This window comes from Leucopleurus acutus (assembly GCF_964270905.1).
Source record: "Leucopleurus acutus genome assembly, chromosome: 14".
Lineage (NCBI taxonomy): Eukaryota > Metazoa > Chordata > Mammalia > Artiodactyla > Delphinidae > Leucopleurus > Leucopleurus acutus.
In genome coordinates, this window is record NC_139156.1 from 57,821,083 (window position 1) to 57,839,946 (window position 18,864).

At 39.1% G+C, this 18,864-nt stretch overlaps 1 protein-coding gene across 1 annotated transcript in view; it reads right to left on the reverse strand.

The window, feature by feature from the left end:
- Positions 1-18,864, reverse strand: part of SAMD8 (sterile alpha motif domain containing 8) — a 42,534-nt gene that overhangs the window by 9,932 nt on the left and 13,738 nt on the right. The window contains exon 2 of the mRNA XM_082854404.1: positions 14,748-15,340. Coding sequence (XP_082710530.1) covers positions 14,748-15,325 — 578 coding nt within the window. The 5' untranslated portion in view covers positions 15,326-15,340. The remainder of the gene's footprint in view (positions 1-14,747; positions 15,341-18,864) is intronic.

The following is an 18,864-nucleotide window of genomic DNA, read 5'->3' on the forward strand; positions in this document are numbered from 1 at the left end:
GCCACCCTGTCAGTAAGATACTCTAATTATGACCTTAAAATTGTTTTCTTTAACTTTTTTTTAAAATTAATTAATTAATTAATTTTTGGCTGTGTTGGGTATTCGTTGCTGCATGCAGGCAGGCTTTCTCTAGTTGCGGCGAGCGGGGGCTACTCTTTGTTATGGTGCGTGGGCTTCTCATTGTGGTGGCTTCTCTTGTTGCGGAGCACCGGCTCTAGGCATGCAGGCTTCAGTCGTTGTAGCATGCAGGCTCAGTACTTGTGGCTCGCGGGCTCTAGAGTGCAGGCTCAGTAGTTGTGGAGCACAGGCTTAGTTGCTCCACGGCATGTGGGATCTTCCTGGACCAGGGATCGAACCCATGTTCCCTGCACTTTCAGGCAGATTCTTAACCACTGCGCCACCAGGGAAGTCCCTGTTTTCTTTAACTTCTACCTCTTTTAGAAGATGATATCTGGAGAACCTGGGGAAAAAACTGTTTCATAAAGTACCTCATTTACCAGGACCTCTTTGTTGTTTGTGATTCCCAGTCATGGTTCTCTGTAAAGAAATAACTTTTTTCTCCTTTCCCATAACATGGCAGACCTGTATACAGGACTGCCCCCAAAAGACAGGGGGGAAAAGGCTCACTTCTTAAATGGTGTGCTCATTTCAGAATCCAGACAGTCAGGGCTTGAACTCAACTACTCTTTTTTTTAGTATATTTTGTTTTCAAGCAAGTAAACAGAGTTTTTATTTTGTTTTACTCCTTTCTTTCTCTCTCTGCCCTCCTTTGTTTTTTTGGGTTTTTTTTCTTCTGTATGCGGGCCTCTCACTGTTGGGGCCTCTCCCGTTGCGGAGCACAGGCTCCGGACGCACAGGCTCAGCAGCCATGGCTCACAGGCCCAGCCGCTCTGCGGCACGTGGGATCTTCCCAGACCGGGGCACGAACCCGTGTCCCCTGCATCAGCAGGCAGACTCTCAACCACTGCACCACCAGGGAAGCCCCCTCCTTTGTTTTATATTTGTTTTCTTCTATCTTTTCCATTGTTGTCTTTCCTCACCAAATCCACAGCTCCTGTGATTACCCACTAGTAAAAGACATGTCACATTCTCAATTAAAAAGAAAGAAAGAAGGGGGCAGGGAGAAGAAGAAGATGAAGAAAAAGAAGAAGGAAGAAGAAGGAAGGAAAAGGAGAAAAGGAGGAGGAGGAAGAAAAGAAGGAGGAGAGTGGTGGAAGGGAGGAGATGGAAATGAATCAGTCCAAATAGGTCATCTCTGGGTGGTAAGATTATTGATAATTTTATTTTTATTCTTTGTAAATTTACACTAAAAATTTTTATACAATGGCATGTTAATTTTATAACTAAGGAAATAAAGGTATTTTTAAAAAGAAGACATGAAGTCTGAAAGGTATTAACAGTCTACTCCAAACCTTATTCAGAGTAACTGAAGAGAGTCAATCGTCTTCATTCAGGGACTCATCTTTTACCTATTACCTCAGAAAATAAAGACTCCTCTTGTGAATTTTTAATCTATTGCTGCCTTATTTATCTGGCATTATGGGGGAAAGGGTTATTTCACATAGTAGAAATTTTCAGATAAAAGATCCCTTTCAATGACTTCTAAAAATTTAAACTTTTTAAATGAACATTAAAAAAACCTATATATGTATGTGTACGTGTACATATGTATACATGTGTATATACATATGTATATATTTTAAATAGTTTTACAGTGTTTATGGTAAAAGTAAGTTTTCTGCCCCACCCCCAGCCTAAACCTAATTCTTGCTCTCCAGAGGCAGTCACTTTCATTCTTCTGTTTTATTTGACGTTATATCTTCTAGTCACACACACAAAAACACATACACACACATACACACACTCTCTCTTTCTCTCCCATGCTCTCAATATTATTTCATAATTTTGTTTAAAATAATTTTTGGCTTTTACTTGATGGAAATGTTTTAGTTCATAGCTAAGACAATGGAACGTAAAGATTAAATCCCTTTCTCGTACAACTTCTTACAATTCTCCAAAGCTAATAACTTAAAAAAAAAAAAGTTTGTTCTGTTTCTTGTGTGCCTATCACCAATTCATCTTCAGACAATTCTATCAATTTCAATGTTTCCTTTGGAGAAATCTCTCCTAGAGCTCCTTCTTTAGAAAGGCTGCATTTTCTATTCCCTCTTGCATGGCTATTTCTTGGAATAAAACTTAACCCTCATCTTGGGAATTTCTCTTTTCTATATTGGATCCTCTGTTGCCTGAATCCCATGTCCTCCTCTTTCTCAGTTTACTCCTTAGTTTTGATGTAGTGTATCCTTGAATTATTTTCTCAGAGGAGAGATGGAGGATAAACTCGTTTTTTTATGTCAGATTTACTGAGGCTTAATTTACAAACAGAAAAATTCACCATTTTTAGCTATATAGTTCAAAGAGTTTTGACAAACACATTCAGTCATGTAATCACCACCGCAATAAAGACAACATTTTCATCACTCCAAAAAGTTCCCTTGTGTCCCTTTCTAGTCAATTCCCTTCCTCACTTCCAGCTGTGGGGCTACCACTGATCTGATTTCTGATTCCTATAGGTTTGCCTTTTCTAAAATGGCATATAAATGCAATCACACAGTATTTGTCCAAATACCTTTTGTATCTGGCTATTTTCACTCAGCATATGTTTCAGATGCATCCAAGTTATTGCATGTACAATTAATTCTTTATCTATTCTTTGTCTACAATTTCCGTATCGATTCACAGGTTGATGCGTATTCTGGGCTATTTCCAGGTTTGGGTGATTATGAATAAAGACCACATACAGGTCTTTGCATGGATGTATGTTTTCATTTTTCTTGGGTAAATACCTAGGAATGAAACTGTTGAGTCCTATGTTAAGTTTATGTTTAACTTAAGAAATTATCAAACTGTTTTCAAAGCAGTTGTACCATTTTGCATTTCTACCAGCAAAGTATGAGAGCATCAGTTGCTCTGAATCCTCGTCAGGCCTTGTCATTAGCAATTTTTTTCATTTTAGCAATTCTAGTAGCTGTGGGGTTGGAGAGTAAATTTTTTTGAGACTTGCAAATTTTAAAATATCCTTGGGTCTAGCCTTATGTCTATTTGGTAGTTTGCCTAGGCAGAACATTTTAGGTTAGACATTATTTTGTCTCAGAATGTTAGAGGCATTTATTCCATTGTCATCTCACTTCCATGGTTGCTAAGAAGTGTGATGCTGTTTGGATTTCCAATTTTTGTGTGTTATTTGTTTTGTCTCTTAAGAAGCTTTTAGGATCTTCTGTCTATACCTAGTGTTCTGAAATTTTTCATTTCATGTACTGGGTGCTCTTTCAATCTAGGAAGTCACATTCTTTGACTCTGAGAAATTTCCTTTTATTATAGCTTAGATAATATCTTCCTCTTCATTTTCTCTATGTTCTTCCTAAAACCCCTATTTTTTCCACTGCTGGGCCAATTGGATTCATCTTACTTTTTCTCCTCTACTTCTTATCTCTGCTCTACATGCTGGGCAATTTCATCAAATCCATGTTCCAATTATCCTGCTGGATTTTTTTTTTTAATTTATTTTTGGCCGTGTTGGGTCTTCGTTTCTGTGCAAGGGCTTTCTCTAGTTGTGGTGAGTGGGGGCCACTCCTCATCGCGGTGCGTGGGCCTCTCACTATCACGGCCTCTCTTGTTGCGGAGCACAGGCTCCAGATGCGCAGGCTCAGTAACTGGCTCACAGGCCCAGTTGCTGCGCGGCATGTGGGATCTTCCCAGACCAGCGCTCGAACCCGTGTCCCCTGCATTGGCAGGCAGACTCTCAACCACTGCGCCTCCAGGGAAGCCCATCCTGCTGGATTTTAAATTTCTACTTTCATTTTTTATTTTTCAAAAGTTTTCTCTGAATTTTCCTTTTTCATAGTCTACTGTTACTGTCTCATAGAAAGCAATATCTCTTATCTGTGAGTATATGAATGGTTATTTTTTTATGAAGTGTTCTTCTGCTCCCTATTTTGTGTTTCCCAGTTTGCTTTTTTTCTATTTGCATTGATCTGTTTTCCTCAAATGTCTGGTGATTCTTGACTGACCGTTCATATTTGACAGGGAAGTACTAAAAAAAAAATAATAATGTGATGCTCTGTGTGCATGGACTGAGGTTGTGAAGTATGGGTTTCACTGGGATAGAACAGAGGTCTAGTTGATGAGATAGGGATATCTCTCCTACCACAGTATCTATAGTCCTTTTCTCTTGTGCAGGTTTTCCAAGGAGAGGAATCTGTTCTCCTGCTTGGAAGACTGGGGCTGGGTATGACTGGGGCTGGGAAGTTAAGTCTGGTTACTTAAGGAAGGGAGCTGGAAGTCTCTGTGATCTAGATTTACAGTTAACCAATTTAATTACATTAAATCAGTTAATTTACAGTTAATCACAGAAAATACAATGAAAACAGGCACCTTTGTTCTCATCTGGGCATGGTGTCCCCAAGTCCAGAGTCCCTCACATTCAACTACTCTGGAGAATAAACCACCTGTCTTCTGTTGCAGTAGAACAGGTCTTAAAATGATTTTCAACCAGCTCTCCCATATTTAGCTCCTATCTATACCCAGTCTTGAGAGATGTTTGATGCCTCCTGTTTTGAGAGTTTTTCTGGAGTACTGCAGTACAAATAAACTCACCTCTTGGGCACCACTAGTCCCCACTCCCAACCTCACAAGAGACACTTAGCTTTCTACTTTCCAAATTTTCATTATTATCACTGCTTCTGCCTTCATGGGATTATTGGGGGCCCCCACCCCCACTTTTTCTTGTTTCTTTTTTAGTGAAGTGTTGTAAGGAAATTGTCAAATGTGTTTTCAATATCATATTTATTCTGATGCAATGCTTTCTAAAATGCATTATACATGTTATGCCTTTTTTTTCTGGATAGAATTTAATTTTCTTTCATAATTCAGAGTCATCACTGTGAACACTGATTATTACACTGGACATGGTAATGACCTCAGAGACTACTGAGAAATGAAAGGCATTGAAGCCCCAGATTAATGTGGTTTTTCCATTATTTATGTGTGCTTTTTATAGTGCTTCTGTTTTCTCTATTAGCTATCCTTCCTCACATATAAGTGGGCCTGCCTCTAGAAGCATCTCTATCTCCTAATTTTTTGCTTATGATCTGCTGAAGCTCTTGGAATTGTGTCAAGTAAGCTTCAGAAGCAGACTCTGAAACAAAGATCACTGTGAAAGTTATTAGAAATGTTCCTAAGGGAAAATATAGGGTAGTAGGGAAATGAGATCAGGAAGGCAAGGAAGCAAGGCAAGAGTGAGACATCAAGCAAAGCCCTGTGGTAAACTCAGGCAAGGGTAACTTTGGCTCAATCCTGCAAGGAATCTGGGAGACAGTGTACGTCCAACCTAAAAGTTGTCCTAATTAGGGTAAAGAGAAATGAAATATTTATACCCCACCTCATCAGTTATTGGTTAAGGGCTGCTGCTGAAGGGATGTAAATTTCCAAGTATGTTTGGCTCTCTTTTTAAGCAGGCAAAGTGTATTCTAGCAGCCCAAGAGCAGTTCTCCAACAAAGACATACAATTGCTGGATGTTGGGAGTATAAGTGTGCAAGAAAATGGAAAAGAGATCTGAGGGGATATAGGAGGAATGCTGACAGCACCTGCTACCATTCTCCTGTGAATAAAGTTTACATACTTAAGAGCATGGGGCTTTGTAGCTGGTGGAACTGTAGACTTGTTAGGCAAAATTTGGTTTCAAACCCCCACTGCAAATTGAAAACATATGTCTATACAAAACTTTGTATATGAATGTTCATAGCAGCATTATTAATAGTAGCCAAAAAGTGGACACAACTCAAAGCTTCATCAACTAATGAATGGATAAGCTAAATGTAGTACATCCAAACAATGAAATAATATTCTGTAATAAAAAGGAATGAAGTACTGATACATACTACTTATATGGATGAATCTTAAAAACATTATGCTAAATGAAAGAAGCCAGACACAAAATAAGGCCTCATGTTGTAATGGCCATTTATATGAAATGTCCAGAATAGACAAATCCATAGAAATAGAAACAGAAAGTAGATTGTGGTTGCCAGGGTCTCGAGGTAGGAGGGAAATGGGGTGTGACTGATAATGGATATGAGTCTATTTGGGGTGTTGAAAACGTTCTGGAATTAGTGGTGATGGTTGCACACCTTTGTAAATATACTAAAAACCACTGAATTGTACACTTTAAAATAAAATCCTCACGATCAATCATTTCCCTCTTTTTTCCCATTATGCCTTTCATAGTCATCTATAGAACCTTAGCATCCATTCTCTGATTTCTTGAGATTTTAGGTTTTGGTTCACTGTCACTCTCCAAAACTTCTCCTGTTGTGGTACATATCCTTCTCACTCCTCTTTTTACTTCTCCTCCTATGACCTTGTCTTTTACTCTACTTCAGCGACCCACCATCCACGGTTATAAACTGGATCTTGTCATTATCAAGATTATTCTTCATAATCTCAACGTCAAGAATTCTATACTAACCAACACCTCTTGTCTTTCCATCTTATTCCTTCTAGTACTCCAACTTCAATAATTCTGAGACCCCAAATCCACAGATCTTATAACACTTTCACCTACCTCACCTCATGAGGTAGTCCTTCACCTACCTCATATCCTCCTGTCCCTCCTTCTCTACCTATGTCCACGGTTAGTCATTATAATCACTCCCTTTCCTCTTTTTCCTTCATTGCATTGCCTAGCAAAACTTAAAGCCCACTTAAATCCAATTATCTACATATTCTATACCTGTATCTGTGCAGTTCAGTGAGGCTGGTAAAAACACACAATATCAACATGACTATTAACCTCAAGGAGGTCTTTAGTGCTGCTACTACATCACACAAGTCTATTCACTCTCATAGATGACTATTTTACACTTCATCCTTTCTCCTCAAACCTCCGACCTTCTCTCTCTTCTAAATCCCTGTTTTCAGAGGAAATAAAAACAATCATCAGAGGACTTCCTCATGCTTTACCATCACATCTAGCAACCTTATATCTGTTCCCATATTTTCTGTCTTCCCCTCTGTTATGAATTAATAGACCCTGTGCCTAAGACCAGCCTCTCCCACCCACTAGATCCTACCCCTTTTCATCTACTCAAGGATATTATTCCATCAATTATACCCTCTCTTTCCTCTAACAGTATCTCCTTCCCTCTAAATTGGGTCATTCCTATCATCAGTACAACAATCATGCTATATAATATAGCCCATCCAAAACAAAACCCTGGAGACTCCATATCTTTTCCTCCTTTCTCCAATACAACTCCATTTCTCTGTTGCCCTTATAGAAAAACTTTTAAGGGCTTGTAAGACTTGATTGTTTCCAATTTCTCTCTTCCCATTCTCTTCCCCTCTCTCACTGCTTTACCCAATTTTTTTACTTTGAAAAATTCTGATCATAACAAAAGAAAAGCTGAAAGATAAACACTTTATATTCTTCACTTAAATCTATCAATTGTTTACAATAATTAACATTTTCCCATATTTGCTTTACTTCCCTCTTTCTATACAAACCTAAATACACATACACACTCTTGGAGGAGACTAAACCCTTCCCAAAATAAGTTGCAGACATTATGACACTTCTCCCCTAAATACTTCAACATGTATCTCCTAAGAACAAGGATACCCTCTTCATAACCCAATACACTATTACACCCAGGAAATTGTAACACTGATTTAGTGTTAAACTGTATCATTTAATATGCCATCCATATTCAAATTTTCCTAACTGTCCCTAAAATGTCCTTTATAGCAGTATTTTTTTTTCTTGATTGAGGATTCAATTAAAGTTCATGTACTGAGCTTGGTTATGGCTCTTCAACTTCCCTTATAATTCCCTTGAAGAACTTGCCCTCTCAGTCAACCATTTTTTGTTTGTTTTATTTATCACTATGGGTTCATAGATTCTTTTTCTTACTCAGTATATTATAATCCATTACCATCATTATGCTTTTTTCAAAAAATTTATTTATTTTTGGCTGTGTTGGGTCTTCATTTCTGTGCGGGGGCTTTCTCTAGTTGTGGCAAGCAGGGGCCACTCTTCATCGCGGTGCGTGGGCCTCTCACTATCGCGGCCTCTCTTGTTGCGGAGCACAGGCTCCAGACGCGCAGGCTCAGTAGTTGTGGCTCACGGGCCTAGTTGCTCCGCGGCATGTGGGATCTTCCCAGACCAGGGCTCAAACCCATGTCCCCTGCATCAGCAGGCAGATTCTCAACCACTGAGCCACCAGGGAAGCCCTTATTATGCTTTTTGATGTTCCAATTGTCCTAATTTGATCAATGAGAGCCCCTTAAAACCAGCTCATATGTTCTTTTGATAGGTTTCTACTTCCTTGCTTTATGGCACAAAATCTATTTCAGGCTAATTTTATGCTTACCATGCCCCAGACTTGTTTCCTCTGCCTAGAGTACTCTTTCATCAGATATCCACATGCTACCCTTTCCTTTCTCTAAGGAGCCCTGGTCTGTTCCTTTAGTACAGATTGGTATTTAGAAACCATTGATCTGGATGCTCATGGTGCTTCACAGCTACTGAGTTTTTCCTACAAACCATTTCACATCAGTTCATAGAAATCTTCCTCATTCTTTTCTATGATTAAATAGTACTCTATTGTGTAGGTGTACCACAGTATATTCAACCAGTTTTCCATGGCTAAGCATTTAGATTATTTCCAATATTTATAATTATTACAATTAATGTCGCAATGAATAACTCTGTCCATATGCTGTTTCATATTTGTGGAGATACACCTTTAGGTAAATTCCAGTCTCACATTCTCTCTTGAACCCATTATAATCAGGCTTTTGCCCTTATTAACTCTTGTCAAAGTCTACGGTCAATTATCCTCATCTTACTTGACCCCTCAGCAGCATTTGACACAGCTAATTATAATTTATTCCTGTCTTCTTAAAATTTTTTTTTTAACTTGGCTTGCATAATACTCTCTCACTCTCTCTGCCCTGACCTCCTCAGTCGTCGTCTTTACTAGTTTTGCCTTACTTTTCTGACCTCTAAACATTATACCTGTTCCTGGGCTCAATCTTCAATATTCTTTTCCCTTCTAAACTCACTTCCTAGTAGACATTATCTAATATCATGGCTTTATCTACACTTGTAACTCCCAAATTTCAGCCTAGATCTCTCTGAACACTAACTCATCTTTCCATCTCTGACTTGACTTCTGATTTGGTGTAAAAGATACTTCAAATTTGACATGTCTAAAACCAAACCCTTACTTTTCTCTTCAAGTCAGGTCTTTCCAGTCTTCCCACCTCTATAAAGGACAACTCTATCCTTCCAGATGATCAAGTCAAAAATGTTGGAATAGGGCTTTCCTGGTGGTGCAGTGGTTGAGAATCTGCCTGCTAATGCAGGGGACACGGGTTTGAGCCCTGGTCTGGGAAGATCCCACATGCCGCGGAGCAACTAGGCCCGTGAGCCACAACTACTGAGCCTGCGCGTCTGGAGCCTGTGCTCTGCGACAAGAGAGGCCGCGATAGTGAGAAGCCCACACACCGTGATGAAGAGTGGCCCCCGCTTGCCACAACTAGAGAAAGCCCTCACACAGAAACAAAGACCCAACACAACCCAGAATAAATAAATTAATTTTAAAAAAAATCTTGAAATAATCCTTGAATTCTCTCTTTCTCTTACACCTTACATGCAAATCCATAAGCAAATCTTGTTGCCTGTATGTACATACATACACACACACACACATACATATACATATATGTATATCTACACACACACACACGTATGTACTACTACTCTTCTCATCCAATCCACCCCATCTTTGCCTAGACGGATTCAATAATTTAACTAACCTCTACTTTCCCATCCCCACCACCGAGCTATTCTATTAACAACAATTAGATTGACCTTTTAAAATGGAAGTTAGATCGCTCTACTCTTCTCCTAAATGCTTTCCAATGGCTTCCCTTTTCACTTAGAATGAAAGCTAAAGTCCTTACAATTGTCTACAAGTACCTACAAAATCAGGACTTCTGTCTCCTCTCAGATCTCACCTCCAACTGTTCTCTCCATCTCTCACTTGCTGTTCCTTAAACATGCTAAGCCTACTACCAATTCAGGATTCCTGCACCTTGCTGTTTCCTCTGCCTAGAGTACTCTTTCATCAGATATCCACATGCTGTCTTCCTTACTTCCTTAGGGTCTTCTGCTGGAAAAATTGTGTACAATAGAACAGGGAAGGAGATATAGGGATCTAACAGCTTCTTAAACAGCTTTCTTATTTTAGCACCACCCTTTCACCCACAGTATCCAGAGCTTTGAGAAATCTGCAAGATAGTTTGGGTTGGTTCTCAGTTTTCCCAACTGCTGCTTTAGAATTAGGTTACTTTAGCTCTGCTAGTTGCCACTCACCCATCTGCTTTTCCTTTTTTTTTTTTAATATTCATTTATTTATTTGGCTGTGCCGGGTCTTAGTTGCAGCATGCGGGATCTTTTATTTGTAGCATATGGGATCTAGTTCCCTGACCAGGGATCGAACCCGGGCCCCCTGCATTGCAGTGCGGAGCCTTAACCACTGGACCACCAGGGAAGTCCCTCACCCATCTGCTTTCAAACTCCCAAAAGTGTATGGCTGTTTTCTCCTCTCTTATCTACCCTTTCCTTGTAAGTTTACAACTTAAGACCAACAAACAAACACAACTTCTTTACTATACTTTTAGTCAGGGCTCGAGAGAGAATAAAATGTTATATATATGTCATCCTGCCATCTTAACATGGACATTTTAATTCATTTCATTTTAAAAAAACCCATATACTATAAGGCACTTTCAGAAGAGTACAACGTTTTGTTTTTATTTTTTAAACATCTTTACTGGAGTATAATTGCTTTACAATGGTGCCTTAGTTTCTGCTTTATAACAAAATGAATCAGTTATACATATACATATGTTTCCATATCTCTTCCCTCTTGCGTCTCCCTCCCTCCCATCCTCCCTATCCCACCCCTCTAGGTGGTCACAAACCACCTAACTGATCTCCCTGTGCTATGCGGCTACTTCCCACTAGCTATCTATTTTACGTTTGGTAGTGTATATATGTCCACGCCACTCTCTCACTTTGTCACAGCTTACCTTTTCCCCTCTCCATATCCTCAAGTCCATGCTCTAGTAGGTCTGTGTCTTTATTCCCATCTTACCCCTAGGTTCTTCATGACCTTTTTTTTTTTTCTTCTTAGATTCCATATATATGTGTTAGCATACGGTATTTGTTTTTCTCTTTCTGACTTACTTCACTCTGTATGACAGATTCTAGGTCCATCCACCTCACTACAAATAACTCAATTTCGTTTCTTTTTATGGGTGAGTAATATTCCATTGTATATATGTGCCACATCTCCTTTATCCATTCATCTGTTGATGGGCACTTAGGTTGCTTCCATGTCCTGGCTATTGTAAATAGAGCTGCAATGAACATTTTGGTACATGACTCTTTTTGAATTACGGTTTTCTCAGGGTATATGCCCAGTAGTGGGATTGCTGGGTCGTATGGTAGTTCTATTTGTAGTTTTTTAAGGAACCTCCATACTGTTCTCCATAGTGGCTGTATCAATTTACATTCCCACCAACAGTGCAAGAGGGTTCCCTTTTCTCCACACCCTCTCCAGGATTTAGTTTCTAGATTTTTTGATGATGGCCATTCTGACCGGTGTAAGATGATATCTCATTGTAGTTTTGATTTGCATTTCTCTAATGATTAGTGATGTTGAGCATTCTTTCATGTGTTTGTTGGCAATCTGTATAGCTTCTTTGGAGAAATGTCTATTTAGGTCTTCTGCCCATTTTTGGATTGGGTTGTTTGCTTCTTTGTTATTGAGCTGCATGAGCTGCTTGTAAATCTTGGAGATTACTCCTTTGTCAGTTGCTTCATCTGCAAATATTTTCTCCCATTCTGAGGACTGTCTTTTCGGCTTGTTTATGATTTCTTTTGCTGTGCAAAAGCTTTTAAGTTTCATTAGGTCCCATTTGTTTATTTTTGTTTTTATTTCCATTTCTCTAGGAGGTGGGTCAAAAAGGATCTTGCTGTGATTTATGTCATAGAGTGTTCTGCCTATGTTTTCCTCTAAGAGTTTGATAGTGTCTGGCCTTACATTTAGGTCTTTAATCCATTTTGAGTTTATTTTTGTGTATGGTGTTAGGGAGGGTTCTAATTTCATACTTTTACATGTACCTGTCCAGTTTTCCCAGCACCACTTATTGAAGAGGCTGTCTTTTCTCCACTGTATATTCTTGCCTCCTTTATCAAAGATAAGGTGACCATATGTGCGTGGGTTTACCTCTGGGCTTTCTATCCTGTTCCATTGCTCTATATTTCTGTTTTTGTGCCAGTACCATACTGTATTGATTACTGTAGCTTTGTAGTATAGTCTGAAGTCAGGGAGCCTGATTCCTCCAGCTCTGTTTTTCGTTCTCAAGATTGCTTTGGCTATTCGGGGTCTTTTGTGTTTCCATACAAATTGTGAAAATTTTTTTTCTAGTTCTGTGAAAAATGCCAGTGGTAGTTTGATAGGGATTGCACTGAATCCGTAGATTGCTTTGGGTAGTAGAGTTATTTTGACAATGTTGATTCTTCCAATCCAAGAACATGGTATATCTCTCCATCTTTTTGTATCATCTTTAATGTCTTTCATCAGTGTCTTATAGTTTTCTGCATACAGGTCTTTTGTCTCCTTAGGTAGGTTTACTCCTAGATATTTTATTCCTTTCGTTGAATGGTAAATGGGAGTGTTTTCTTAATTTCACTTTCAGATTTTTCATCATTAGTGTATAAGAATGCCAGAGATTTCTGTGCATTAATTTTGTATCCTGCTACTTTACCAAATTCATTGATTAGCTCTAGTAGTTTTCTGGTAGCATCTTTAGGATTCTCTATCTACAGTATCATGTCATCTGCAAACAGTGACAGCTTTACTTCTTCTTTTACGATTTGGATTCCTTTTATTTCTTTTTCTTCTCTGATTGCTGTGGTTAGAACTTCCAAAACTATGTTGAATAAGAGTGGTGACGGTGGGCAACCTTGTCTTGTTCCTGATCTTAGTGGGAATGGTTTCAGTTTTTCACCATTGAGGAGGATGTTGGTTGTGGGTTGGTCATATATGGCCTTTATTATGTTGAGGAAAGTTCTCTCTATGCCTACTTTCTGCAGGGTTTTTATCATAAATGAGTGTTGAATTTTGTTGAAAGCTTTCTCTGCATCTATTGAGATGATCATACGGTATTTCTCCTTCAATTTGTTAATATGGTGTATCACGTTGATTGATTTGCGTATATTGAAGAATCCTTGCATTCCTGGAATACACCCCACTTGATCATGGTGTATGATCCTTTTAATGTGCTGTTGGATTCTGTTTGCTAGCATTTTGTTGAGGATTTTTGCATCTATGTTCATCAGTGATATTGGCCTGTAGTTTTCTTTCTTTGTGACATCTTTTTTTTTTTTTTTTTTGCGGTACATGGACCTCTCACTTTTGTGGCCTCTGCCGTTGCGGAGCACAGGCTCCAGACGCGCAGGCTCAGCGGCCGCAGCTCACAGGGCCTAGCCGTTCCGTGGCATGTGGGATCTTCCCAGACCGGGGCACAAACCCGTGTCCCCTGCATCGGCAGGCAGACTCTCAACCACTGCGCCACCAGGGAAGCCCATCTTTGTGACATCTTTGTCTGGTTTTGGTATCAGGGTGATGGTGGCCTCGTAGAATGAGTTTGGGAGTGTTCCTCCCTCTGCTATATTTTGGAAGAGTTTGAGAAGGATAGGTGTTAGCTCTTCTCTTCTCTAAGTGTTTGATAGAATTCGCCTGTGAAGCCATCTGGTCCTGGGCTTTTGTTTGTTGGAAGATTTTTAATCACAGTTTCAATTTCAGGGGCACAACGTTTTACAAAAACAAGACAGCACTACAAACTTTCAAAAGATTTTTTAAAACCACAAATATAGGGCTTCCCTGGTGGCGCAGTGATTGACAGTCCGCCTGCTGATGCAGGGGACACGGTTCGTGCCCCTGTCTGGGAAGATCCCACATGCTGCGGAGCGGCTGGGCCCGTGAGCCATTGCCGCTGAGCCTGCGCGTTGGAGCCTGTGCTCCGCAATGGGAGAGGCCACAACAATGAGAGGGCTGTGTACCACAAAAAAAAAAAAAACCCGCAAATATAAAAACTAATAGTTTTGAGTTTTGTTCTATTCTTATTTTTCATATAATATACTATACTCTTTTTTATGCATTCAGTATTTATAAAAACAGAATACTATCCATGAATCAGTTTGTATTTGTGATAGTTCTAATTTATCTGATGATACATGAGACCTCCCCATATTTTTAGAAGAAGCAAAACCCAGTTCATCTTTTTTTTAAAAAAAGTAAACAAATTCCATTTATTACATATAACATTCCAGGAAACCCTTTTAAAATCTGAAGTGCCCAAGGAGCTATAACATAGCTGTAGAAAAATAAATTAAGCAGTGGTTCTTGCTACTCATCTAGGCTTAAGGTCTAGTTTACTCTAAGAGAAAAAGGCAATTCTAAAGCATCTTTATATAGCACAAGATAAGGCAAATGGGAAGTATATATCAACCAAAACAACAATAATAAAGAATGTAATTATCATGAATATATCATTATCATTGCTAGTACAGCTATCTTCTACAAACTTGGCAACTAGAAACAAAACTTACCTGTCTAAGAATATATCCGGGAGTGGTGGATAGGTCTGCATGTCAGGCACTCGCTCGTGGACTATAACCATTATGAAAGATGTAAATCCGAACACTATAAAAACATATATACAACTCAATATGGTCTTCCAATACTCTGGGTCCAATCTTCGAATAGAATGTTTGTTTTTACCATTCACATACTGGTATTGATCAGAATTCAAATCAGTGATGGGTCCGTCACAGTCGTGTGAAGGTTCCCCATTACAGAGCCACTCTGCATTCTGAAGAGCACTAATGAAAGGGCTCATGGAACTCATGGGACTGTCACTGTTGTATCCCATCTCTTCTAAAACATCAATATGTATTTTCTGCAATTTTCGGACTGACAGCATTAACCTTTTAATGTCCCCTAAGACTTTGATTTCCAGAGGAGGAGACCGGAGATCATATTCAGTCAACGTTAGCAATGTGATTCCATCAAGTCGGTGCTTATTGCATAAAATGTCCACATACTCAAAAAAGCCTTCATCCTTCAGCCAAACAGCTACATGCTTGGTAGTCCAGCGGCGAATGCAGAGCTGATTAGGAAAAGCCATTTCCTCTTCCACTGCCTGTCAAGGGAAAACAGGAAAATAAAACAAAAATTTCAGGGTGTCCTAAGAACTCCTTTGAAGACAAAATACACGTAAACACATCAGAAACAGTTAATTCATCTACACTGCCCTATTGGCTTCCAGACGAGAGTAAAAGAAACAAAAATTATTCATTAATGAGTAGTTCTCAACAGATTAACATTCTAATAATTATATGCATATAACCCCAATAGCAAAAGGAAAGCTAATGACCGAACATTTTTGCAAAATGTTTTTTTGGTAATATTTTACAAATGGCTTTTCCACACCACAGCAAGCCATAACTTAATTAGAAAAAGCCTACTGGTGAGAAGAATTGAGAAAAATAACTCAACACTGTTCATAAAATGAGATATATAGAAAGATTTGTTATACGTAAAAATAAATCAAATTTCAGAAATCTTCATGCTCGTGGAATAAGTCTCCCCCCACCCCGCCTCCAAAAAAACACACAACCCCGGGCTTCCCTGGTGGCGCAGTGGTTGAGAGTCCGCCTGCCGATGCAGGGGACGCGGGTTCGTGCCCCGGTCCGGGAGGATCCCACATGCCGCGGAGCGGCTGGGCCTGTGGGCCATGGCCGCTGGGCCTGCGCGTCCGGAGCCTGTGCTCCGCGGCGGGAGAGGCCACAGCGGTGAGAGGCCTGTGTACCGCAAAAAAAAAAAAACACACAACCCCACAAAGGCAGATAGATAACTAACTGCAGGAAACCCCTTAGATTAAGCATATTTCTATCTACTATACAAATAATTTCTACAACAGATATAAAGTCTTTACTAGATATTAAGTATCTATAAATATCTTAACAGCTCATTTCTTTCTATACCTTGAATATTCCATTACAGAACTGAAAAAGGAATTTTCTTCTTAAACTATCATTGAGATTTAGTGATAAAACATTTCAATGTACCATAAATTTGAGGGGCCATATTTTATACTGCAATTATAGTATTTCCTTTCTTTTTTTTAATTTTAATTTTTGGTCTCACCACGTGGTTTGCGGGATCTTAGTTCCCTGACCAGGGATTGAACCCTGGACCTCAGCAGTGAAAGCATGGAGTCCTAACCACTGGACCCCTGGGGAATTCCCTATATTGCAATTATAAAAGGCCAACAATGTACTGTTTCAAAAAGTACTAATAATTTTTACTACTTTGATCCCACACAGTTCTGTTTATGTTCTTTTTCCATTTTAAAATGTTCAGTAACTTGGGTCTATATCAGGTTTATAAACTTTATCAGATATAAGGGAGACAAAGGCCTACATGGAGAAAAAACCTAGTTCCCTAAAGTACTTTCTCAACTACTAAAGCCTGTGGGCTTTCTGACATTTTCCAGATCTCTAAAGACCATATTTCCTTCTGAGATGATTTTTTAAAAACACAGTAAGGGGACTTCCCTAGTAGTGCAGTGGATAGGACTCTGCGCTCCCAATGCAGGGGGTCCGGATTTGATCCCTAGTCAGAGAACTAGATCCCACATACATGCCACAACTAAGGAGCCCACGTGCCGCAACTAAGACCTGGTGCAACCAAAATAGATAAATAAATATATTAAAAAAAAAACTCCACAGTAAGTAAACTTTAAAGCATTAAAAAAGAAGAAGAGGGGCTTCCCTGGTGTCGCAGTGGTTGAGAGTCCGCCTGCCGATGCAGGGGACACGGGTTCGTGCCCCAGTCCGGGAAGTTCCCACATGCCACGGAGCGGCTGAGCCCGTGAGCCATGGCCGCTGAGCCTGCGCGTCCGGAGCCTGTGCTCCGCAACGGGAGAGGCCGCAGCGGTGAGAGGCTCGTGTACCGCAAAAAAAAAAAAAAAGAAGAACGAGAAAGAATGACACAACAAACACCCATGTGCCCACTACCCAGCTTGAAAGAAAAAAAAAAAAACAGTTCCAATACATATGTTCTGTTTCTTAATCTGGGTATTAGTTATACAGGTGAAAATTCATCAATCTGTATACGTATGATCTACATTTTACATATGTTGAACTTGATTTTAAAAGTTTGCTTTAAAAGCAAAACAAAACATCAATACAAGTGAATGTCCTTCCCTGATAGCAACCCCTTCCTCTCCTCTCAGATGTAGTAATTCCTGATTTTAGTGCTTATCATTCCCTTACAACATGCATTTTTGGCTATGAAAACCTTTCTATGCTTCTTTATGCTAAGGAAAGTAAAAAGCTGCTACTTCTGCATTCTTCTATCCACACAAACTCTTGCCATGAATACCTATAATCACCTGAAAAAGGCAGATACTCAACTACCCAAGTACCTCTTATACCATCAAAAGTATTCAGCCAACAAGAAACATGCCCATTAAATATTTGTTTCTTAATTACTAAAAAGCAATCCTAGTTTTTGAAAATCTTAAATCACAGTGTTTCAAAACAGAGCTTTTAACAGTATTAATCCACAATAGCTTTTCAGTCTTAAAAAATTAACAGTACATGCATCTGTAAGGACATGTTTTATATACTGCAGAGCTACAAAAAATCGTACTCAACTTTTTTATTTTTACCTACAGTATATCAGTGTCATCCCAAAGGCCAAGGAATTATGATTTATTCACTTTCAACTCATGGAATTTATACACATTGATATATATAATTTTATATCACGTATTACATATATATAGTTCCATTTTAAATGATTTTGCTATGTTTTAGTCCATATAGATTAGCCAGATGGCTTCATCCTACACACTACATACATATCTTTTCCCCAAGGTATTCTCTGAATAAATCATTTCATCCCTGAATATCCAACAAACACATGCTACAAACTCTGCAACAATTACGATGTAATAAGTATGAGAAGCTCTTCTCATACAAGATAAGGCCAGATTCCTTCTGTCATTTTACTTCTATTCTGCTACCTTTCTCCTTTTTCTAACAGCTTACCACCAACGGGCTCCAAGTCACCCCATCCTTTTAGCCTTATTCTTCAGTAGTTTCATCTCACACACTGCTCAAAATGATCTCTTTCATGGTTTTTTTTTTTTTTTTCCTGTCTTATAGCACCTTCAATCTGGCTAACAATCTGTTCTTTACACCCTCAATCTGGCTAACAAACAGGCTTTGATGCTGATGTTTTAGCTGCTAGAAAATATGAGTTATCATACAAGAAAGCCTCCTGGAAGACTTTGAGCCTGCTGTGGCAATGCCCTAAAAGCATGACACATTGCAGTGTTGTGCTTCATCAGGTCAGGGCACAACCGTTAATTGTGTGCTACTACATACTTAGATAACACTATGAAAACCTGCATTAAAGAGGTATATTAACAGATGATAAAAGGCTTCAAGGCAATTTAATATTTACATTGTACCACAGGAACTACAGGGGACAGGAGACTTTTAACGAAGAATATGAGAGCTATAAGTTTCATACAAATACACATAATGAAGAAATTAGGTAAGTAAATGTTTCAGAATACTTTCAGCTTTAACCAATAATTAATATGAATCAACTATCAGTTAAAGGGACTTCTGCTTCTGAACAAGATGCAAT